The 25,202-nt window shown below is 41.1% G+C and overlaps 1 protein-coding gene and 1 non-coding gene across 2 annotated transcripts in view; one reads left to right on the plus strand and one right to left on the minus strand.

Moving 5' to 3' along the window:
- The window catches only part of OTOL1 (otolin 1), a 29,340-nt gene extending 16,052 nt beyond the window's left edge, over positions 1 to 13,288 (minus strand). The window contains exons 1-3 of the mRNA XM_043522540.1: positions 12,674 to 13,288; positions 8,647 to 9,527; positions 7,451 to 7,610 (exon numbers count right to left, since the gene is read on the minus strand). Coding sequence (XP_043378475.1) covers positions 7,451 to 7,610; positions 8,647 to 9,527; positions 12,674 to 13,271 — 1,639 coding nt within the window. The 5' untranslated portion in view covers positions 13,272 to 13,288. The remainder of the gene's footprint in view (positions 1 to 7,450; positions 7,611 to 8,646; positions 9,528 to 12,673) is intronic.
- Positions 13,289 to 19,324: 6,036 nt separating this feature from the next.
- LOC114020255 lies at positions 19,325 to 19,429 on the plus strand. Its single transcript, XR_003565108.2, has one exon. It is a non-coding gene; the product is annotated as a U6 spliceosomal RNA (small nuclear RNA).
- Positions 19,430 to 25,202: the final 5,773 nt, after the last annotated feature.

The raw sequence follows: 25,202 nt of genomic DNA on the forward strand, positions 1-25,202 counted from the left end.
CGCTCCTCACTCAAGTCCCAGGCTGCATTGAAGTCAATGTGAATTTTATCATTCACTTCAGTGGGACCGGGATTTCACCCCCAGGATTTAACAGTCACTGAGATTTTCTACTTAGGTATGTGTAGGGTTTTGCAAAGTAAGGGAATGGTCTTGTTTATCTTAACCCCACAATCTTTCAGTGTCTACAGGAAAGGTGAAGAAATAAACTGTAGCGAGTGTGCGTAAGTGTAAGAAAGCCAGTGAGAATAAGGCAAAAATCTCACATTTCCTAATGTATTGGTAAGTCTGGGCTGGTGAAATGTGTCAGATTGACAGCTCTAGAGTATGAATTATGCACCACAAAACAGGCGGGGTCTAGGCAAGCCCCTTTCCTAGTGTCTAGTGGCTAAACCAGGGGCTACTGAAATCATGAAACCTGGGTTCTATTCCTGACATTCCCACAGACTTGTTGTATGACCTTAAGCATGTCACTTCACCTCTTTGTGGCTCAGTGTCCATAGACAGTAATTATACTTACCCTACTTTGTAAAGTGCTCTGAGATTTAGAGAGGAGAAGTACTCTATAAATGCTAACCAAGTTAAGTGCTTTTGCCCTTAGCAAGAGGGATCACCTCTAGGGATGGAATGGTAGTATAGTTTTCACACCTTGACCCTTTCCTGTACATATCCAAGCCAGAAATATATTTCCAACATCCAAATTGTGTAGAAGATCCATAGATAACTGTCATAAACAGGGCCTCTCACTCTATTGTAATATTTGGAAAGTGTCATTTACAGCAGAAGCCACTTAAATGTTAATATTTGCCAATTGTCATCATGTAGTAACTGCAGATATATTGTTAAGTATATAGCAAAACTGTGTATCTCAGCTACCGCTGTATACTCCCATTAACAAATGGCGACTACTATAAATGCATCACTTGAATACTTTTATATTTGATTTTGCATCAATTCCAATTCCTGAAACCATTTGTTTTAGTGGAATTAGTTTGGATTTCTCATAGAGTACTATCCTCAAAGAGGTTTTTTAGATGGGGAGTTGTGAGTTGTTTTTGTTTCTTTGGTTTGTTTTGTTTTTTGCCTTTAATCCCCCGAGCCTTCTGACTTTCATTCTGATAGAAGAAATTTCATTTGTTTCTTGGTATATGTTATGTTCCATCAGAATCATTTTACTTTGGAGCAGTTTGGAAAAATTTAACTTGTGTTTCTGTACTGGGATAAATTATGAGATATTTTTGGTCTAACAAAGTATGGAAAATGTAATATACAATATATTCACTTTGGATTCCTTCTTGTACCCTCCTCAGCTTCCTCAATTCTTATATTCACATATATTTCCACTTTCTCTCTAACCACAGGTTTCAGAGTAGCAGCCGTGTTAGTCTGTATCCACAAAAAGAAAAGGAGTACTTGTGGCACCTTAGAGACTAACACATTTATGAACATAAGCTTTTGTGAGCTACAGCTCACTTCATCGGATGCATCCAATGAAGTGAGCTGTAGCTCACGAAAGCTTATGCTCAAATAAATTTGTTAGTCTCTAAGGTGCCACAAGTAATCCTTTTCTCTCTATAACCAGCTTTCATCTATTTTTAGCAAAGTGCATGATTCTAATATAATCATTTTCCTGCTTTAGACTCTTTCATGATTTTCCCCAATAACACTTGGCAAGCTGCCAAATAAGAATACCAATTATAATAGCAATATATTTCATTGATTTAGGACCAAATTCCTCTATTGCAATAGGAGCGGGATTGAATGTCAAGTCAAACTGAGTGAAGTGTGTAGACAATATTTGATTGTAAAAAATATGTATTTTTGGTCATGTCAGAACTCACATTTTTCCTTTATCATCAACCTTCAGGGCTCAATCCTGCTCCCATTGTATGAGCTGAACATTTTGGCATTCACCTGGAATATTTGCAGAGAAAATTAGTTTTGAACTGGTTTAAAGATGTTTAATTCCTTTTTGTTTTTCCTTCTCCACACCCAAAACTGTCTTATAAAGAGTGGTTTCCCTTTCCCTTAACACAAGGTCCATTTTGGCGCTCTCATTGTTTTAAATTTTGGAAACTGCATAGTTCACCGATCATGTTTGTTCATTTTAAAAGGGAAGCTAAAGGTGGTGTCTCAGTGATATTATACAGCACTGTGCCTTTAAGTAAAGACAGGACAGACTTAACACAATGGAAGGTTCAATGTGACTAGGCCAGGAGACTCGAAGTTGGAAACAAACTCTGGCAGCAAGAATTTTTAGTTTCTCAGCAATGCTTTTCAACTGGGAAAGTCCGACTGATAAGAGATGTAATTTACAGCCAGGATCCCAAAGGTTATTGCTTGTCTCATGACGTTTAGATTGCATGTGATTCACTGTCTTCCATAAATACACAACTAAAGTTCATATAATTTTACATGCTAATTTTCGTATTTGATTTGAATGTTCTCACTTACCCTCATTGCCAAAGCCAAAAAGTGAGCTACTGATCAGGCACCTGTTCTGGAAATAAAATGGTAACAGTGAGGAAAACCTCACCAGCATACATCAAATACAGGGCATGGAACACTCGATAATTGCACTGTTCTGTTCAGTCCCTCAGAAGCATCTGGTACTGGCCACAATCAGAAGACAGGATACTGGGCTAGATGGACCATTGATCTGACCAGTATAGCATTCTTATGTTCTTTTTACCCCTTTATCATTGTTTTTAGCAAAGGAAATTAAACAGCCAGAACAACACACTCTTTCACAATTATTGTGCAAACCATGGGTCTAATTCTGTTATGCTTATTCACTCTGAGCAATACCAATCACTGGGGCAAATTGACCCTTCCCACATTAAAAATTGTGGGATAGTACTTTTTTACAAGTAAATTCTCATGTGAATTCCCAAGTGAAGATTACTCCCCATTGTCCCATCAGACAGATCCCATGGGATCCATGCAGAAGCCCTCATCCCCTGCTTCTGCACCACATGTCCACTCCACAAACTTTCTGGCTGCATGGTTTCTATTGGAGTCACTCTACACCAGGGAATAGTGGCTCCTGGGCATCCTCAGTGGGGCCATAGCCTTGAAATGTATTACCATAATCAGGTAAAGATCTGCAGTACTGGCAGAGATGGCATGAGGATGTTCTGCCTACTCTCCAATCCTGTGTGGTGTATTGAAAATTGTGTTAAAATTACATTTAGAAGAGGTTTCCTGTCCTGCTTGCAGGCTAGGGAGCTCAGTATGGAAGTGTGCAACCTGGGTTTTGTATAGTCAGTCTGCAAAGAGTCAGCCTAGAGCAAGGCCAGTTTTGTTATGGAAGCTGAGTTAGGGAGCAGCCTGTTTTGTCTCAATGTGTTAATGGTGTTTTTTTCTTGTGTGTTAAGGTTCTGGATTCTAAGAAATAAATTAGTGTTATATTGCAACCTTCCAAAAAGTGTATTTTATGTTTTACCATGTGTGTGTGTGTGTGAGAGAGAGAGAGAGAGAGAGCTGTGAAAATAACAGCCTGTACCCTCCTCTCCCCAGTCCACATGAATAGGTCTCCAGCAGGTCTAGATGGTATGGTGCCAAAAAAGGTGGCTGAGATCCACAGTAGCGTGGAATGAGGTGACCTGCAATCTGGCCCACTGGTGCTGCCCTGGAATACAGAACTACTCAATATGAGTATGGGTGACAGGATATTGTGTCTACATTTTTATCTACAGCAATAGCTCTTTGGATTTTTGTCCAGAGAGCATAGCAGGTGAACAGAGGGTATGTCTACACGGCAAAGAAAATCCTGCAGCTGGCCCATGCCAGCCGACTCAAGCTCACGGGGATCAGGCTAGTGGGATGTTTCATTGCTGTGTAGACTTCTGGGGTTGGGCTGGAGCCCAGGCTCTAGGACCCTGCAGGGGTCCTCATCCTGGTGAAAATAAAACCAGAAATTAATTTCATTTGATGATTCAGCATTTACCGTGTTACAGTACATTCAAAATTCAGTTTGGCCATTGGACAAGAAAGAATTAGTTTGTTTCAGACCTTCTTAAAGTTAACAATCAATTCTCCTTTGATAAAAGGTGCTGGAACGGTAATCTTCCTCTATCTATTTGTAATTTAAACATTACCTTTTCTCTCCCCAACACTCACACTCTATGACTTTCAGAAATAAAAAAAGCTCAGCACGTTATTAAACATACCAGGCCATATTGATTCATCAGTTTTGCAGAACACCCAGTTGATTTCAAAGAGGAGTTTTGATGTAAAATCCATTATAGCCCACTCTTAGCCCACACATCCTGACAATATCATGGAATAATAACCACTCAGAGCGACACTAAAAGTTAATGCTTACTAAGCTGAAAATAGGACTAAGATCCTCAACCCAACAAGGTCAGTTCATTTTTAATAATATTGGTTTGTGTATCCATTAATCAGTCCCAATTCTGCATATTTTAAATTGAAATTCAAAATATTTAAAACCTGACGAGACAAAGGAAGGGTGTATGTGAACCCCAGACAAGCTGCATCGTTTCACAGGGGATTAGGCCTTTGTAAAGGGATATATTCTGTTCTCAGTAACACTGATGTAAAGCCACAATGACTCTGCTTAAGTGCTTTTGAAGGCAATTGATTTACACCAGTATAATAGAGCAAAATTTGGCCCAGAGTCTGCAACAATTTGCGATCTTTACATTCTACTTTTTTTGCTATTCAGTTTTTAGACTCTTGTTCTGCTTACGGACAGCAGTGAACAAGAAGAGGATTGACAACATACTATGGGCCCAATCCTGCCAACTCCCACATGCCTCCTGAGAGATGTTGAGCATTCTCAACTTTCATGGAAGCCAACGGGCAGGAAGACCTCAGCCCCTGACAGAATGAGATGCAATGACACCTGGCAAGTTTTTAATTTCTTTTTAATGTGTTGTTTGTTTTAACATTTTTTAATTGCACTCTATTGTATTCTTCTGTATGGAAGGACCAAAAACAATAGGGAACCAACAAAATGAGACTGTTTTGCAAAGTATTCTCATTAACCACAATGATAAATTTCCTGGATTAAGGAAGAAAATTACTGGTGTTAATGGACTTCCATTCTACAACTGGAAGCCAAATAAAATATGATAAAAGATACAAAAAAAATACAGTGTTGGTACAAAAAGGGTAATTTGCACTTGTAATTTGAAATGAAATTGTGTGCATTAGTTTAATCAACTGCATTACAATTACAATGATTGTAATGTAATTGTTTCTTGAATGCTACCAAAGTTGCTCATGTATTTTAAATGTCTTGGAAAAGGCTTGGTTCAGCTGATGACTCATTTCTTTCTGCTTCCTTTAAAAAAAAAAAGCTACTTAGTTCAAATAACCTTACGGTGTCAGTGTCTAAAGGAAGGCAGGAGCTATAATTATTTCCATTGTTTAACGACTCAGCATTGTAATATCAAATGTATAATAGTGGGACAGCAAATCCTTTTAGAGCCTTTTACATATTATTATGAACAGGCTGCACAGTACAATGGTCGTAAGAGGTTGCTTGGTCTATTGCAGCCTGAGCTGCACCAGTTGATCTCTATTCTGTGAATTATCATGGACCAGCTCTTCCAATCCTTATTCTTGCAAGTAGTCCCACTAATATCAATGGCTCAGATCAACCACCAACACCTGGATTTTGGATGGCCCTGATCCTCTAGATGCGGTCAGAGCATGCCCGACCAGGTCAGACCCAAAAGGCAAGATATCTTTCCCTGGTTTGATGATCACGCTGGGGCTTACGGCTCTGGAGATAGGCATCCAGTGAGGCATTGTGTTCGTGCCCAGAGGCAGAAACATAGGTGCTTAGGGAACTTTTATCACAAAAACATAGGCACCAAGTGAGTTCAGGCACCTACAGGATTATGCAGCGGCCAAGCATGGGTTTTGCAGATCTCAGCAGTGCCTAAATCCAGGGTTTAGGCACCTAAATTCCTTTGTGGATGTGGGTCAATGGGACTGCGTATATGAGTAGTAGATAGCAGCATCAGGCCTACACTGGAGAACTTGTCACATCTGTTCAGTCAGGAGCTACACATCGTGAAACGGCTATCAAATTGGTTGTACTGTAATAAAATCCTGATGTTGGTTTCAAATCAGAACCCTTCAGAAGCAAAATAACTTATTCAACAGTGCAACTTTTTAAATCAAGATTATTGCCATTTACAATGCTACCTGTGTATTCACCAAAGCTACTCTTTCCTGGCTTCCAGTTTAATGCCATATTTGTGCATGTTAAGGTTAGAGCATTATCTTTGCTACAAAGACAGCTTCAATCTCTTGTTGGTATTTGCGTAAATGACTTGAATGCTGTCTGTGTGGGAGCTGAAAGACTATTACTTGGTTCTGTGAGAACTTCAGGTGGGTCAGTGAATGGGAGATTTTATCTGTAAATCGACTGCACATGATGCAAAACTCAGAATGTGTCTTTGTTTTCACGCTAAGCAGTAATTATTGAATTTTAGGCACAGTTTGGAGCGCCCAAAGGCTGAGCATGTAAATGAATGTTTATCTTCACTTACATCACTTTCTTTATTAATATAATTTAGAATTCACATTTAACTGATATAAGTGATGCATGCAGGCCATGAAATGCCTTAAAGTATATACCCACAGACATTGCTAGCATCATGCATTTCCACAGGGAAAAGCTGAGATTTGTAAAGCTGACTAGGAGATTTAGGAACACAATTCCCATTTAAATGAGTAGGAGTTTTGTGGCTAAATCACCTATTCATCTTTGAAAAATCTCAACCTATACCTCTGTTTAATCACAAACATCCCAATAAAGAGCCCTTTGTGAAGAAAACTAAGGCTACCGCAAAACAAGAAAAAATAACTTTTTCTTATTTTACCTAGTATGAAAAGAAATGTTTCTCTTTTTTAGCTAGTTGTGTGGCTCAGTAAGAATCCAAGGCAGAAGAAAATAACTCAAACTATTGTTTATTTGCCCAGCTAAATAAAGATCAAATAATGTACACAAGGTTATGCCAAAGTAACATTAAGGGCCACTCTGCATTCCTTCCAGCCCCTAAGAGTTTTTGGTGCATCACGAAATCAGGGTCAGGTTAAAAGATTGTGACAGACCAATAAAAGCAAGGAAACACAAACCTAAAGGCAAAATCAGCTCTTTGTGAGCCCTAAATATGCAAGTTGTCCACCTCCCTTGACTTTCAGACAGGAAGAGAGAAAAAGGGACACCCCTAGCAATTCCCAATTCTCCCTCTTCCTCCACGGGTAGATTTTTTTTTCAGAGGTGTTTGGGGTTGGTTGAACTTGAACAAGGTTTTCTGGATGCTCTTTCTTCCACTACAACCTCACACCTAACCCCTGTTAGAAGACTTGTGGGGGTAATTTATGCCTTTAGGGCTGAGAGGAAAGGGCAGGATATATGTTGCTGCCTGAGGCAGGGAACATAACTATCAGGGCTATTCACAGTACTAACCACTATGCCAAAGAGGAGCTGTTTGCAAGAGCAGGCCTATGGGTGGCATTTTGGAAACATATTTGAACAGTTTGAATATATTTGGTGTAATGCCAGCAGCCAGTTCAATAAAGGAGACACAGAAAGTTCCTCTAGAGGTGGTTTCACTTCCACTTGTTACCTAAATGTAAAAAATGAAATTGGAAAATTGCATTTACAGGCACAAAGACAGACCCAAAAAAATAAGCACAAAAAATAGAAAAAAAGGTGAATAACTGAACATTGTAGAAAATAGGCCAGGATTTTGTTAAAAAGAATTAAACAAAATGGATGCTAAATGGACAAACGGCAAGAAACAAGTAAATCCATCAGGATAAAAAATTCAAAGGAAAATAGGTAATGAGATGAAATAACAAAGAAAACAAAAAAAAGATTTTAAGGTAGAGCTGGGTGGTTAATTGTTTTCTGCAGAAAACTTTGAAATATTTTCATTTATTTTTTTCAAAATTTCCCACAAAAATGTATTAAATTTTTGACAGAAAACCCAATTTCAGTTTTCACAAACTGAAACATTTTCTGTTTTTTCTGCCTTCCCCACACACACACTTTTTCCTTTTACACACCCTTTTGCAGAGGCAATGTCACAAAAATGTTTTCTTTTTTACATTGAAAAACTAAAACATTTTGATGGAAATAAAAATTTTCTGCTAAAATGTTTGATTAGAAAAAATACTCATTTGGACCAGCTCTCATTGTGCCCTTTCTCCCACTGCTGTCCATATTATAGTATAGTATCTTTTAAGAATCTGATCCTAGATTCTCTGATTGTAAACGTCTTGGGGCAGGGACGAGTGCTTTTAAATTTCTGTAAAATGCACAGGACACACTTTGGTGCTACATAAACAATTCACAACAGTGATAATAATGCCCTTGCTGAGGTAGAAGAAAAAGAAATTACACACATTCATAGATTCCATAAACAGAATTTGAAGTTAAATGAAATAGAGTGAAATGTACAAATATGTAACATATTACAAACAAGAGCAATTTGTCTTTGTGATCTGAGTTGAAACTGTCAATAATTGGCAGTTTATAATCACAGCATATGTGCCTTATCCTGCAGAGTGCTGGATGTCCCCAGCTCCTATGTTTAAGTACTGCAGGGACTACATCTACAGTATTTTATATGATTTTGAAATTTTCTAGTCAGGGAATACCAGAAAACCTGAAAATACAGAATCAGTGGTTTCATCAGCTATCAGGCCATTTTGAGATGCGTTCAAAATCTGGAGCCAAACTTTATCATCTTCATTAAGATGAATCAATATAGATCCAGAAACCTGACACACATTATATGCAGCTTGTTTGACAGGTCTTACACTGGACATTTGTAGAATTCTTTTACCATTGTGGAAAAGTGCACCCCTCAGTGATTTGCTGGAAACACTCACGTGGTAACTGAAAGAGTAGATGCCTCCAGTGCTGGCTACAAACACACCTGACTCCACATTATATGCTTCATTTTCATTAAGGAAAATTTTATCAAATCTCACTGGAGACCCTGGTGGTGGGAAGCTGTTTCTTTTTTGAAGACCAACGGAGAAAGCTGTGATGTCACTCTCTTTGCAGTCTCCTTTCTGTCCTTTTTCTCCTTTCCGTCCTGGAAGTCCAGATGGTCCATGTTTTCCAGGATGACCCATTTTTCCATAAACCCCAGCATCCCCTTTAAGACCTGGAGTCCCCCGGACTCCTGGTGGCCCTGCATATCCCTTTGGTCCCCTCATACCTGTTTGCCCTCTTTCTCCTCCATGTCCCTTTTCTCCAGGACTCCCACGCAGTCCAACATCACCTTTTGGACCCGATTTTCCACACTCACCTTTGTCTCCCTTAAGTCCTTGAGGACCTCTAGAACCAGTGCTTCCAGCATCACCTTTATTGCTGTTTGTACAGGAAGAAAACCGACCTTGTTCTCCTTTCTGACCAGGAGGCCCCGGTTTACCTAGATCACCTTTGGATCCTTGATTACCCTTTTCTCCCTTTCGTCCTTGTTGTCCAGTTTCTCCCAAGGGCCCTTGTAGTCCTTTTTTCCCTGGGTTACCTACAAAGAAAACAGTTGTATTTCAGACATTACCATCCTATATATGCTCTTTGTCAAGTGTGGAATGTCCCAAACAAACATAAAATTCCATAACAGAATGTTCACTTGACATTTTCATTTTATAATGGTCATTCTATACTGTGTGATTATAGAAAGCTAAGCTGTAAGTTTTCTATGTGAAAAATTACCCATTTGATATATTTTACAATAGACAAATATTTAAAAGAATGAAAAGTCTTATCACCTCATGCTATTTGTCATTTATACATTACCCTGCCTTTAAAAAAAATACAAAAAAAATTGTTAAATTAAGGACATATTTTTTAAATTATGTGTTTATGTTTTTAAAGGTTCTGAAGATGAAATTTAAATTATGTAATTTAGAGATGGGTCAACGTTTAAATCTGGATCTAAACTTCTCCAAAATTTAAGTGTGCCAGATCCAGAGGTGTGGTTTGGAGCCATCTCTAGTCTGATATGCTAATGTTTCATGCGAAATAGTGAACTACAGTGTTTAGGAGTGGTCATCATGCCATCTCAAAAGAACACATAATTGTGGTGCTACTGGAAGAGCTACACAATTCAAGATGGTCAGCCGTTCCATTCTGCAATCATTTGCAGGCTTTAATGACCTATATAGGATTTCAATCAAGGCTAAGGGGCCTGATCCTCTCGAGGCTTACACACATTAGTAGTTTTATACATTTACCTACTCATGGGATGACACATATGAGTAAGTGTTTGTAAATTTTTAGAGCCTGGTTTTGCAAACATAGGGTCATCCTTGATTTTTCTTTTGAATACAACATTAGAAAAAATTGGTATATTGGGGTGACAAAAAAGTTACATTAACTTTACCAGTTTACAAGTTTTACAAGTTTTTTTAGAAACATTTTTTATTTAGAAAAGAAATTACTGTTCATGTGGAGTAATCTTTAAAAACAATTCCAAAGGGTTTCTTGTTGGCTGCAATAAGGATAAATCCCCTTATTTTTTATGCTATCGTAATTGATATATCAAGGGGAGAATAGAACCAGTACAAAAACTGCACTGATACAAAAGAATATGCCCAGATATTATCCTGTATTATGCCGAAAATTTTCTAAATTTGCTTAATGGCACCTTAGTTGCTCCTAAATGTGGATTTATTACACGTGTTAAAGTGTAATAGCTAGGAAGGTCCAAAAGCTACAATCTAGTAACTCCCTAAATGCTTGTTTACATGAAAGACTATAAACACTTCATGATAGCCATTTCAGTCTATTGAATCAATTGCTCTTGTCTTGAAGAATCCTTAAATACATATTTAAAGTATCAGTAAAGTGTGTTTATTTACACACCAGATAGCAATGATTCCAAATGAGCCATTATGACTCATCACGCTGAATCTCATATACTTCTAGAAAGGTTTGCACTTTTCTTAGCTACCATTAACAATCCTAGGTGTGCTATAACTAACACGTGCACATACATGTGATCAGTAACATCATGAGTTGTGACACAAAAAAGCCAGTGCAATCAGGATGGTCCTCAGCTTGTCCGAAGTTGTCTATTGCAGGTACAGCAAGAATACCAAATTAGCACACAACACTGTGTGTGACATGTGTTACAGTGGCTAGGCACAATCGGACAAGGCGGGTTTTGTTTTGTTTACATTCTGTAGTCAGGGGTGAAAGTAAGTTAGGGGACTTACCGGTACACTGGAGTCCTGAGCAGGGGGCATGGGAGCAGGACAACCGGAAGAGGCATGGCCTTAAATCCCCTGGCCCTTTACATCTTGATTTAAAGGGCCCAGGGCTCCAGCTGCTGTAGTGGCAGCTGAGAGCCCAGGGCCCTTTACATCACACCCGAGCTATCAGTTGCAGAGGCGGCTGGGAACCCCAGGGCTCGGGCGTGATTTAAAGGGCCCAGGGCTCCAGCTGCTGCTACCGCAGCGGAGCCCTGGGCCCTTTAAATCACTGAGGAGCCCTGGGGGCTCCTGGCTGCTACCGCTACCCCGGGGCTCTGGGAGAGCTTTAAAGGGCCTGGGGCTCTGCTGTGGTAGCGGCTGCCGGAGCCCCAAGCCCTTTAAATCCCCGCCTGAGCCCTGCTGCCCGAGCCCTGGGGTAGCGGCAGCCAAGCTCCCTCGGGGATTTAAAGGGCCCCGGGGCTCCAGCCGCCGCTAGCACCCCAGCCCTTTAAATCCACTCTGGAGCCCCACCGCCGCTACCCCAGGACTCAGGCAGCAGGGCTCAGGTGGGGATTTAAAGGGCTGGAGCGGTAGCAGCAGCTGGAGCTCTGGGGCCCTTTAAATCCCCACCAGAGCCCCGCCACCGCTACTCCAGGGCTCAGGCAGCAGGGCTCAGGTGGAGATTTAAAGGGCTGAAGCGGTAGCAGCAGCTGAAGCTCCGGGGCCCTTTAAATCCCCACCAGAGCCCCGCTGCCACTACCCCAGGACTCGGGCAGCAGGGCTCAGGCGGGGATTTAAAGGGCTGGAGCGGTAGCAGCAGCTGGAGCTCCGGGGCCCTTTAAATCCCCACCAGAGCCCCGCCGCCGCTACTCCAGGGCTCGGGCAGCAGGGCTCAGGTGGAGATTTAAAGGGCTTAGGGCTCCAGAAGCCACTACCGCCCCGGCCCTTTAAATCCCCTCTGGAGCCCCACCGCCGCTACCCTAGGGCTTCAGCAGCAGGGCTCAGACAGGGATTTAAAGGGCCATGGGGGGTAGCGGTGGCTGGAGCTCCAGGGCCCTTAAATGCCCACCAGAGCCCCGCCGCCACTACCCCAGGGCTTCGGCAGCAGGGCTCAAGTGGAGATTTAAAGGGCCGGGGTGGTAGCAGCAGCTGGAGCTCTGGGGCCTTTTAAATCCCCGCTGCAGCCCTGCCGCCACTACCCCAGGGCTTTAAATTGCCGTCTGGGAAAGCTGGTCCCAGTACAGCTTACTTCTAGCTTACTTACAACTTACTTACTGGGGTGTACCGGCTTACTTTCACCTCTGTCTGTAGTTTCATGCACAGTCAGTGCATAAGCAACATGTCCAACTTAGAATTGCACATAGAATCAAGAGTTGTGGTTGCTCAGCATGATACTGATGCATCTGCTTTTACCTAGGAAATAATTGAGCTCATTTGAAAAATGTAGCTGACCAAAGGCATTAAGTGATAAAATTACCTGGATCCCCTTTTTCACCCCGTTCTCCCTTTTGTCCTTCAGGCACAGGACTGTCACAGAAGCACTGTTTTTCTGTTGCACTTCTGTTTTCCTTTGGTGTATTAATGGAGAAAGAAGCAAAGTGATCATCAAATACAATGCTTTCATTAGCACCAAGTAATGGAATTAAGATGGTATCGTTTTCCTCCTCTCCTCTAGGATCAATTGTTACTGAAAAAGTGTTCTCAGTCTTTGTGTTGGTAAATACTTCTGAAATGACTGGTTGTATAGGGCCAGTAGAAGTGGGCTTCAGCTCTTGAAGGTTAATGTTATTTTCCACTCCACCTGCCTCATTGTTAAAGAGAGAGGTTGCTGGGGGTGTTACAGCATGCTGGGAACTTACTTGAGTTCCAACATCTGTGACTGGATCAGTTTCATTTCTCCCCAGGTCTGGACCAGGGGGAACAGTAGATGCTTGTTTAGGATCTTCAGTTTCAGCAGCACCATTGAGGGCATCCATTGTGAATAACTGGTTGGGAGCTAGACTGAAGATAGTTGTAGATGCCACAGGACACCAGACACTGCACAGCAGAGCCTGTGTCAGGAGTGTAGAAATCATTCCAGCAACAGTCAGAAAGCGCACTGTAAAATAAAAGTGACCAAACTATAGCCATGCTCTTATGAAAGACAGAGGTCTGAATGGATAACCACGCACATTTATAGGAACATACAGTAATTAAAATGACAGTCTATATGATATCTGAGTGTATTTCAGTGAAGTAACTTGCACTCTTAAGTCCTGCCACAGGGCCCAGTTATCTAGGACTTCATTTGGGGGCATAAAGGCCAAAATTTACATGTTTCTTGTGTATTATAAGGAGGAAAAAAGAGGGGGGACTTCTCTCTCTCTGTCTCTCTCACACACACACACACACACATGCAAGCACACACACACACGTGAAATGTGAAGGGGACAGCTCAGAGAGGGAGAGGGGAGGGAAAGTGCCAGTGTAGTGTAATGCTATATGTAGTGGTCTTCACACAGCACTGATCTACATGGCTAACACCCACAAAGGAAGGAAAGAGTGGCTTGAGATCACTGCTCCCCCCCCCCCCCCCCCCCAATCCAGAAGCAGTGAATATGTCCAGGTAACATAAAGTATCTTCGAGCTTCTTTCCAATTTGGGAGTTAGAATCTCTTCAGCTTCCTGGGAGCATTTGTGAGTAGATTCAGAATGGGGCCCATAGACCGCAACAGGTAACTAAGTCTCAAAATAAAAAATACTTAGTGTTTATAAAGCATTTCCACTCAAAGATCTCAAAGTACTTCACAGACATTAATAAATTAAGCTTCACAACCCCTCCTGTAAGGTAGGTGTGGCAATTTTTATTAGCCCCATTTTACAGATGGGGATACTAAGACAAGTAAAGCACAGAGAGGCAAAGCAACATGTCCCAGGTCACACAGCAAGCCATTGTCAGAACCATGATTAGCACCCAAGTCTCTGGAGACTCAGTCCCATGCTCTAACTGCTAGACCTGGCTGCCTCCAACTATTAATCCAATTTGCCTCCCCAAATTTCTATCTTCTTCTCTTCCCAGTGCTAAATGCAAGAGAAAACTATCTGGCAGATTTCACCAAGTAACAGAGAGATAAACTTGAAAAAACACAGACTTAATGAACTTCCAAGTATCTTTCTACAGTATGTAAATTGAACACACTGAAGAAACTATGATGAAATTAAGGTTTTGGTTTAACCATCAGTACAAAAGCAAAGGAAATTTTGCATTAGTTAAGCATTGAACAGCACTCTCAAATGAGCCTGTAGGTATTATTATGTAAATCATTTATATCTAGACTTAGGTATATTTTTAAAACATTTTAGTTAACATACTAGTATATTTTAAAACCCTGGTGTAGACACGGGACAAGCTGTATTTTAACATGTGTTAGCTGGCAGAGATGAACCCTAGCAGTTGCGTTGCCTACACTATGGTGTTAAACATGTTTTCTAACATGTTTTTAAAAGACACCTTTCGGTCTAGCCCAGACACACCCTCGGGGGTTAACAAGCCCAAGGCTTGAAAAATTCACTTGCCACTGAAGATGGGGAAGCTCTCCTGGGTGAATATCAGCATCTCCGCAGCATCTAAGCTCACACATAGAAAAATTATATTTCTAGCCCTTATGGCTGTGATTAAAGCCTTTTAAACATAAGTCATATGCACTAATCAGTCCATATGCAGTGAAAATTCCCACTGCAGCTAAGAGGATTAAGACAGCCTTTCCTCGTGCACACATAGTTTCCCCCCATTGATATTAATGGGAGCTCTTCACATGGATGAAGAGGAAATACAGATCGCATAACATGCTGAATTGTAGAAAAAGAGTGGTAAAGATACACAGTCAAATTCATTGCAAGCTTCTTACCTGAAAGAAAATCTGCAGATATATAGGCTTTTTCAGCATCCACAAAACTGAAAACCCAAACTGAATTAACAGACTTAAATACCAAAATGAAGAACAAAGACCATGTACACTGTACAATAATTAAAGACACACATACAGGAAGATCAGTATTTCTCCATAATAAATAAGCATCTGCAGGAAAGGCTGCTGAAGGCAATGGTTTGTTCATCCGTGTGCCCTCATAATTAAATTTTTTTCTTCACAATTTCTTTTTTGATGTATAAAATAATACCTCAGAACTCAAAACCTATTATTACATCCAATACCTGTTATTTATGGGGATAATAGACAACCAGCCTCTACACAAAAGCATATGGAAAATGCATTTAACTGTTGAAAGGAACAAAGGCCAAATCCTGAATCAGGCATAGGTCCCACAGAAGACTGAGTAATTTTGCCTGAATAAGGACTTCAATCATTTGGACCAATGTTAGAAAGTAATTTATAAGAAAACTCTAGAGCTTAAAGGGCCAGTTAGGTCAAATTTGGACAAGATGCAGCTGTTATAAAAATAAGGTTTTAGATCAACAGAAATATTTCAATGACCTGAGAGTTTTATAATTTCAGAGACAGACACTGGGACAGATTGATTGTCAGCTGGTTAAACCAGCATGGCACTATAATTATGCTGATTTATGCCAGCTAAGAATCTGACCGCGGTTTAAAAACATATTATTATTCATACCTATGTCTCTTAGCATGCCCCAAGAGCAAACAGGTCTTTTCACCCCCTGGGTAATACTATTAGGTGTAGGAGAAACTGAGGCACACATAGGGTTCATAAAAATATTACAAAAATGCCTGCTTCAACTCACCTCTATGATACAGACCTCCCCACTTCAGGCCCTATGGAGGACTCGCACAGTTCAGGGTGAGTGCTAGGGAAGGGAATGAGACTAGGTGAGCAGGGAAGGGAGTCATGGATGTGGCAGGGATGCACATCATTTCCCATCAGATTGCAGAAATTAGACAAAAATGAACATAGAGCCGAGGCCATATTATCTTTTACCCTTTCAAGGGTCTCGGGGACAACTAGGACAACAAAGGGGTGCTCCTGGCAGCCTGGCTCCCATGCTGGCAGGGGGGGTCTGTTGGAGCTAGAGCCATTGAGGAAGAACCAGGGATTCCACCAGGTTTGGGATCAAGCCCTACAGCCTTTTCCATGTGATGGCAATCTGCCCCTGACTCCCTGAAAGGGGACACTGGGGGAGAGAGGGATCTCTGTTAGGAGATCTTCACAGAGGTTTAGTCCTTGTAGGAGGTGTTGTCCTGGCCCTTTACTCTTTAGTGGCAGTTTCCATCCTGATACCATTTTAGACCATTGCAGACATTATCTATTCCACTAGAGAGCAACGTTAGACCACCTAGTTTTCCTTTGTTCCACACTGTTGAAGGAAGTACCTGTGCATTAGCACAGACAACTATGCTGCAATCGTTTGCTGTTGGCAACACTGAAGATATTTGCAACCAAGGTAAACAGTAACCAACAGCCTGTTCACCACTTGATTATATAGGGAATAAAAACAGCATGAAAGGTTTTTTCCTATCAAATAATAACAATTCAATGACAACTTATATTAACAAGCATTTGGTGTCCATTTGTGTTATATTACAGCACTGCATTTGAAAAGAAAAAAGAAAAGAAAAGAAAAAGCCTAGCAGAAAACTTGTATTATTACCCCTAATTTTCTGGAGATGATGGAGTCTTTAACAAGCCGTGCATTATGAAGTTTTTAATAGTCTTTAATTTTTGTTTTTACTCCAAACTATCAGAACTTTTCTCTCCTGACTGGTCTGTCTGTCTCACTGATTCTCACACGCAGTTTGCTTTAGGGGCACACGCCAGCATGGATGTGCACTACTATCTCCTCCCAGATTTGTTGTCAGCTTCACAGATGCAGGTATTAGTGAACAGCTCCACTGGCTCCCCACCTACCAAGGTAGCCCCCTGGACTGTGGATATTTCCAGGGGCAGGAGAAGGGTTATGACTGAATACATTCCCCACCCTCATGTTCTGTGAGATTCATTAGATGGTGAAATAGTTCCAGTCCATTTCCTACATATCCCTATGACAACGGGCACCCTTGTTACAGTCTCCACACAGAGGCCATGCAGTTTTGTTTTTGAAAGAAACTTATTCTACAAACTTAAAAATTCCTAAAATTAAAGGTTGATTTGACTTATGTCACCCATAGTTCATGCTGTCATCAAACTCCTCGTTGAAATTAGAGACATAATTTACAGCTACTTCATTATTACTATGTCCCTCAGGAGACTATTTTTAGTAGGATCCCAGTCATATTATTGTACTAGGTTTGTTTGTTTGAATAATAAATAAGAATAAGAATAATACAAACAAACAAACAAGGGAATATGATTCAAATGTCTCATCCCTTCACAGATATAAAAATAAGTATCCATTTCCTCAACACTAAATTCTGAAATCACAGACAAGTTCTGTAAAGATTACACCTTAATCAAGACCACCACATGGTCCTGGGATGGATCATACAATACTTGTTTTTTAAATAGCAGTTAGTGTAATTCACAAATTTGTACATACGCCTATATCCTTTGCAATTCAGATCACTTTACAGGAAAAGGTGGAGCTATTTTCTATATCTTTATTTAGATCCATGATTATAAACCAATGCACTTATGTGACCAAATTATCCAATCTGAGTGAAGTCTCTATCAAGTACATTTAGAACAAGAAAGAAAGAAAGAATGAACAAATGAACGCAGATAGGTTAAAATGGGAAGACATTCATGAAGGGAACTATAATATTGTATTTCTCAGGAATCAGGAAAAGGATAGACTAAAACTTTAATGACCCTGAAAAAGAAGATCAAAAAATAAAATATCTTGAGAAAGTGATTTAATATAGTATAGTCTAAATCAATTCAATCCAAGCTGTAATTTAGTGAGGAATGGGTAAGACTAGAACCACAGAGAGCTAACATATCTCTGTTTATCATCGGACATAGGTTACATATGGTGTAATGAGCCAGTTGCAAGTGATGGAGTCAATTCACTTCAGTAGGAGAGTGAAGACAGTAAATAGGAACAAGTTTGAATTCTCCCTTCTTACCTCTCCCATCTCAAACCTCACCCCAAACTTTAAAGCATGGGTTTGTTTAGATTCAGATTTCTGCTAAATTAAGGAACGTATCTACATACAACTGTCATTGTACTTAGGTTATGTAAAGTTATTTTCATGTATTTGGTTCATAGAAAATCCCACAGGTGTGGATGGCTGCCAAGTTTTAAGAGGTTTTGGATTTAAAATAGGCAATATTTACAAAAGGTAAGCACCAGGATTACTTACACAGCAGTGCCCTATTAATCAGTACAGGGCAGGTGTTGTTATTTAAGACTCTTTATTCCAATTTTGTTGACTAAGCCAAATATGATCAGTTTTCACCTAATTATTACACACACCAAAGAAGGTCTCTCTATCTCCATATCCCTGCCACTTTCTGTTAGGAAAGCCGGATTTTAATTAAAATTAGGAGCCTATATCTTTACTAAGAAAGATACAGTGTCAAGGACTCAGTGCAGACATCAGTGCTGCCAACTTCCATGGTTTTATCATGAGTTTTGGGATATCTGGTGTTTTTCAGGAAACCACACCTCCTGGAGTCCTGTGACTCTCAGCTTTCATTGAAAAGGTAAGTTTCTAATCATCATATTGTAGAAAAAGCTTAAAAAGTGAGCCCTAAAGGCTCAACCACAAGAAGGTAAATAAAATATCTCTAAATTTATTATTTTTTAAAATCTCATTATTTTTATGCTAAACTAATGATTTGGGGGGCCTGATTCATGATCTTTGAACCCCTAGAGTTGGCAATACTTAGACATCTAGAATTTTGATGTGAAGAGATAATAAAGAATGTTTGTGGGTTTGATTACAGCAAGCTGTTTCCCCAGCCAGAGAAAGGAAGGAAAGCTCACAACATGATCAAGCCCTTTTTAAGTGTACTGACTACCACAAAGGTCACAAACACCACAAAATTAGACAACTTAGCTGAAAGCACTGCTCATATTCTACAGAGATGCCTCTACCAGGTTGGGGGGAGAAGGGATAAAGAAGGAGGGCAAACCCTTCCACTGACGCCTCCTCATACCCAACTTCCTCTTCCTTAAAATACCCCATTCAGCCATACCAGGAGGCAGGGGATCCCTTAACTCTTTCCTGGCTGTTGTGTCTACCTACCATATACTAAAATTGGAACAATACAGAGAAGATTAGCATGGCCCCTGTGCAAGGATGACACGCAAATTCATGAAGCGTTCCATTTAAAAAAAAATAAGCACTACGGCTCCATACTGTAACTTCAGATCTGAACCACCACCAGAGTTTGGGGATGTTCAAATTCAGACCCCTGGACCAGACCTACCCCTGTAGTTTTTGAAGCTGGATCAGGCCTGATTTCTGGATGTGGAACCCTAGATTACAGAAGCCTCTTGAATGATGCCTCAGGAGATTTCAACCCATGATCAAATTGTAGGCTGAAATCTTACCAGTAGAATGAAAACATGAATTATCAGTCACAAAATCTTTGACTGTTTGGTATGACAAAGCTATTTTTCTCTGTTCAGCTAATGAACATGTATGTGTTTCTATATTCCTTCCTTGAGATACAGAAATAACTCTCCTCTACCCATTGGAAAAGTGGCAGTGCATTCACACAGATGAACTTGTGATGACATGAAATAATAAATACAAGCTGAATTAATGCATAGTAACTAGAAATATGTCCAAACAGTTCAGTGTTCTCCCACTATTAAAAAACAAAATCTATGAAAAGGCACTGTCTTGACATCAGTTTTCATGTCCAGTCTGTTTTGCCTCTGTGGACAACTTCCTTTAGTCCACACACACTTCGCTAGGTGTTATCTGTCCAAGAGATGGCAATGTTCGACTGTCAGACATTGCCTCGTTGTTCAAGTCAGCCTTGCCTTCACTAGCAAAAGCTATAGTGCTACACTTATTCCATATTAAAGGGTATGTCTACACTACGAAATTAGGTCGAATTTGTAGAAGTCGATTTTTTAGAAATCGGTTTTATATATTCAAGTGTGTGTGTCCCCACAGAAAATGCTCTAAGTGCATTAACTCGGCGGAGTGCTTCCACAGTACCGAGGCTAGAGTTGACTTCTGGAGTGTTGCACTGTGGGTAGCTATCCCACAGTTCCCGCAGTCTCCGCTGCCCATTGGAATTCTGGGTTGAGATCCCAATGGCTGATGGGGCTAAAACATTGTCGCAGGTGGTTCTGGGTACATATCGTCAGGCCCCCGTTCCCTCCCTCCCTCCGTGAAAGCAAGGGCAGACAATCGTTTCGTGCCTTTTTTCCTGAGTTACCTGTACAGACGCCATACCACGGCAAGCATGGAGCCCGCTCAGCTCACTGTCACCGTATGTCTCCTGGGTGCTGGCAGACGCGGTACTGCATTGCTACACGGCAGCAGCAACCCATTGCCTTGTGGCAGCAGATGGTGCAATAGGACTGGTAGCCGTCATCGTCATGTCCGAGGTGCTCCTGGTCACCTGTGTGAAGTCGATCAGGAGCGCCTGGGCAGACATGGGCGCAGGGACTAAATTTGGAGTGACTTGATCAGGTCATTCTCTTTGGTCCTGCATTCGGTCCTATTGAACCATCTTATGGTGAGCAGGCAGGTGATACGGATTGCTAGCAGTCCTATTGTACCATCTTCTGCCGGGCAGGCAAGAGATGAGGATGACTAGCAGTCCTATTGTACCATCTTCTGCCGAGCAGCCATGAGATGTGGATGGCATGCACTCCTTCTGCACCGTCTGCTGCCAGCCAAAGATGTAAAAGATAGATGGAGTGTATCAAAACAAGAAATAGACCAGATTTGTTTTGTACTCATTTGCAAACCTCCCCCCCGCCTGCCGTCTAGGGGACTCCTTCCTCTAGGTCACACTGCAGTCACTCACAGAGAAGGTGCAGCGAGGTAAATCTAGCCATGTATCAATCAGAGGCCAGACTAACCTCCTTGTTCCAATAAGAACAATAACTTAGGTGCACCATTTCTTATTGGAACCCTCCGTGAAGTCCTGCCTGAAATACTCCTTGATGTAAAGCCACCCCCTTTGTTGATTTTAACTCCCTGTAAGCCAACCCTGTAAGCCGTGTCATCAGTCGCCCCTCCCTGCGTCAGAGCAACGGCAAACAATCGTGCATCTGAGTTGAGAGTGCTGTCCAGAGCAGTCACAATGGAGCACTCTGGGATAGCTCCCGGAGGCCAATACCATCGAATTGTGTCCACAGTACCCCAAATTCGACCCGGCAAGGCCAATTTAAGTGCTAATCCACTTGTCAGGGGTGGAGTAAGGAAATGGATTTTAAGAGCCCTTTAAGTCGAAAAAAGGGGCTTCATTGTGTGGACGGGTGCAGGTTTACATCGATTTAACACTGCTAAATTCGACCTAAAGTCCTAGTGTAGACCAGGGCAAAATGCTGTAATCATTATGTTTTTTAATACTGTGAAATCCAGGCTACCAACTGTTTTATGAGACAATGGCTTTATAGATCTATACAAGACCAAATTTCATTCAACGTGGATTCTTGTCCTGCTCCTTCCCAGAACCATGTTGATAGGCAGTGATATGGTTTCCCTTGTAGTTCATTTTTTTTACAGCATAATGATAGATATGCCAACCTTGAAATGAAATAAGGAAATGGGAATATTTTCCTTTCTCTATGCCACCCACTTTGGAGGAAAAACAAGAGTCTGACTCGTTACAAAGCAATTTTGTTTTAAAGCTGTGACTTTCAAATAGAAAAACCCTAATGAGAATTTTATTTTTTAAGTTTACAAGACAGTTTCATGTGATTTATAATAATAATGTTGTCTGCTCCACAGTACGGTCAAAACATGAGAGATCCTTAGACCAGAGGGTAAACAAGCTCAAAAGAAAAAGGAAAGAGGCAACTGAAAAGGAAAATTCACCAGCATCAATGGCTGATGGATGGATGAAGCGCAGTAAATATATTTTGCTTATTGGTTTGGTTATTTTATGAAGTTTTGTATTTTAACCAAATACATAAGTGTAGGTGAGAAAGATGGTAAAGTTAAATTTTGTAAAATGTTTATTTGATGGTAAATTGGAACATCTCTGTTTTTCTTAATCAGACAAGGGCAGCTCTCCTGATAATGCTGTACTCGGAGCCACAGGGACACCTCCACCAGAACCACCAAAGAACCAGGAATCTGCTCTGAGACCTTTAACAACAACAACAACGCCAACGCAAAATAGCAAAAGAGCGCAGATGAAGCATCAGTGCAGTTCAAAGCTCATATACATCAAACCCAAAGACAAAACAAAAGACTCTGGTAAAAAAAACAACCACACAAACACAACTCCAGTTCCTCAGTGGTCAACACCACAGCAAACCGTGAGAAAACTGTGAGTGAAAACGCACACATTCACAAACCCGGAGCACACTCTTTAGGGGTAAAGAACATAAGAACGGCCATACTGGGTCAGACCAAAGGTCCATCTAGCCCAGTATCCTGTCTTCCGACAGTGGCCAGTGCCAGGTGCCCCAGAGGGAATGAACAGAACAGGTAATCATCAAGTGATCCATCCCTTGTCACTCATTCCCAGCTTCTGGCAAACAGAGGGTAGGGACACCATTCCTGCCCATCCTGGCTAATAGCCATTGATGGACCTATTCTCCATGAATTTATCTAGTTCTTTTTTGAACGCTGTTATGGTCTTGGCCTTCACAACATCCTCTGGCAAGGAGTTCCACAGGTTGACTGTGCGTTGTGTGAAGAAATACTTCCTTTTATTTGTTTTAAACCTGCTGCCTATTAATTTCATTTGGTGACCCCTAGTTCTTGTGTTATGAGAAGGAGTAAACAACATTTCCTTATCTACTTTCTCTATACCAGTCATGATTTTATAGACTTCAATCAGATCTCCCCTTAGCCATCTCTTTTCCAAGCTGAAAAGTCCCAGTCTTATTAATCTCTCCTCATATGACAGCCGTTCCATACCCCTAATCATTTTTTTTGTATTTTTCTGAACCTTTTCCAATTCCAATATATCTTTTTTGAGATGGGACAACCACATTTGCACACAGTATTCAAGATGTGGGGATACCATGGATTTATATAGAGGCAACATGATATTTTCTGTCCTATTATCTATCCCTTTCTTAATTATTCCCAGCATTCTGTTCGCTTTTTTTGACTTCTGCTGCACACTGAGTGGATGTTTTCAGAGAACTATCCACAATGACTCCAAGATCTCTTTCTTGAGTGGTAACAGATAATTTAGACCCCATCATTTTATATGTATAGTTGGGATTATGCTTTCCAATGTGCATTACATTGCACTTGTCAACATTAAATTTCATCTGCCATTTTATTGCCCCGTCACCCAGTTTTGAGAGATCCTTTTGTAGCTCTTCGCAGTCTGCCTGGGTCTTAACTATCTTTAGTAATTTTGTATCAGCTGAAAATTTTGCCACCTCACTATTCACCCCTCTTTCCATATCATTTATGGTTGTGAATAAAAAAACCAAGGACTGAAAGCTCCTGCGATGCTGGGGTATCTCCTATGAAGTATCTGAAAATTATTATGAACCATTCTCCCAACACAATACGCTCAGCACAGCTCTTCGGTATTCTAAAAGGATTTGGGGAAAATATGACGCTTCGTAAAGGGGGGACAGCATTTGGGGGATAAATGGCTGGCTGCCCAAAAGTTACAGGCCAGGGTCACTGTAAAAAAATTTTAAAAGGCTAAAGATGTGATAAGGAGAAAAAAAACAAAAGAGATGCCCCCTATTGGAGGCTCTCAAACTGATGTGTCTGAGAATGGGGAGGTGGAATCTGACCTGCGGGGTGATGGTGACTCTCACACAGAGTCTGATTTAGAGAATTCCCCAGAAAGCTCTCTAGACGGGTCCCTGTCTACTCCTGATGATCTCACCGTGGCCCCTCAAAGTCTGACTCTCAAATAGCATCTCACGTAGAAGACGCAGCTGATGGTCCCATAGAGGAACCTCCAAATAACCCTGAAAATGCAGATGCAGACCCCCAAACAGACGTGTATATGGGAGAGTGAGAGGCTGGCAACGGGAATTACCTAGACTTGGGGGTTCGGTGTATTATGAGGAATTTCGTTTTGTCAATCTTGAGCGAATGAATTCAGCTCAGCAGGTCATTGAAGCCATACACAGGGGAATACAGTTAGTTCTCGATGACCTTAACAAGAGGGTAGCCCCTGACGATTACGTTCAGTTACGTTTAGAGAGTCGTAATTTAACCAACCTTTGTTTTCAGTAAAAACTAGAGATGAGCTGTTTGCTGAAAACTTCTTAAATCAGAACTCAAAGCTGTTACAGAGTAATGGGGAGATGCATGTCGATGGGACATTGCGCCTCGTTGTGACATGGTAAAAACCATGGGCGGGGGTGGCCATAGAGTTTTAAATTCTATCCTCAGTAATCAAACCATCCATAAAAAGAGACAGTGCTTAGTAGACCTGACTTACACCGGTACCAATCTGTGTTTTGCGGGCGGGTTCTTGGTTGTCATGTCCAACTGTAAACCCACAGACGGGGAGTTCTTACACGGGGCAAGAAAGTTGCATGAGAAACTGGAATGGGCAGATAAAAAAAAGATTATGCTCAGCAACCTAGCGGCGTTTTAACAGCATTTAGGAGTCAACATACAGGTGGTGCTTTATGCGGCAAAAGGCAGGTGGGTTTTTTTTTAAACAGGAGGCCCAGTGTACCCCAATACTATTTTCATCCTGTTGCACGATGAACATTATTATGGGGTTCTCGATGTGAAAAAGTTGTTCAGTGCGAAAAATTATTGTGACATTTGCCACATGGTGTACAGTCACGACCACTCTTGCAGGTATCGTTGCCACCTCTGCTTGAGTGCGACGTGCTCAGACAGTGTGGGCGTGCAGCTGAGGTGTCCTAGCTGTAGACTGTATTGTCACTCCAAAGAGTGTTTAGACAGACACGTTGACTGCACATCGAAAAAACAAGTCGAATGCCTGTCTAAAACGTTGTGTGATAAGTG

The sequence above is a fragment of the Chelonia mydas genome, chromosome 9, assembly GCF_015237465.2.
Source record: "Chelonia mydas isolate rCheMyd1 chromosome 9, rCheMyd1.pri.v2, whole genome shotgun sequence".
In the NCBI taxonomy this organism is placed as follows: Eukaryota; Metazoa; Chordata; order Testudines; family Cheloniidae; genus Chelonia; species Chelonia mydas.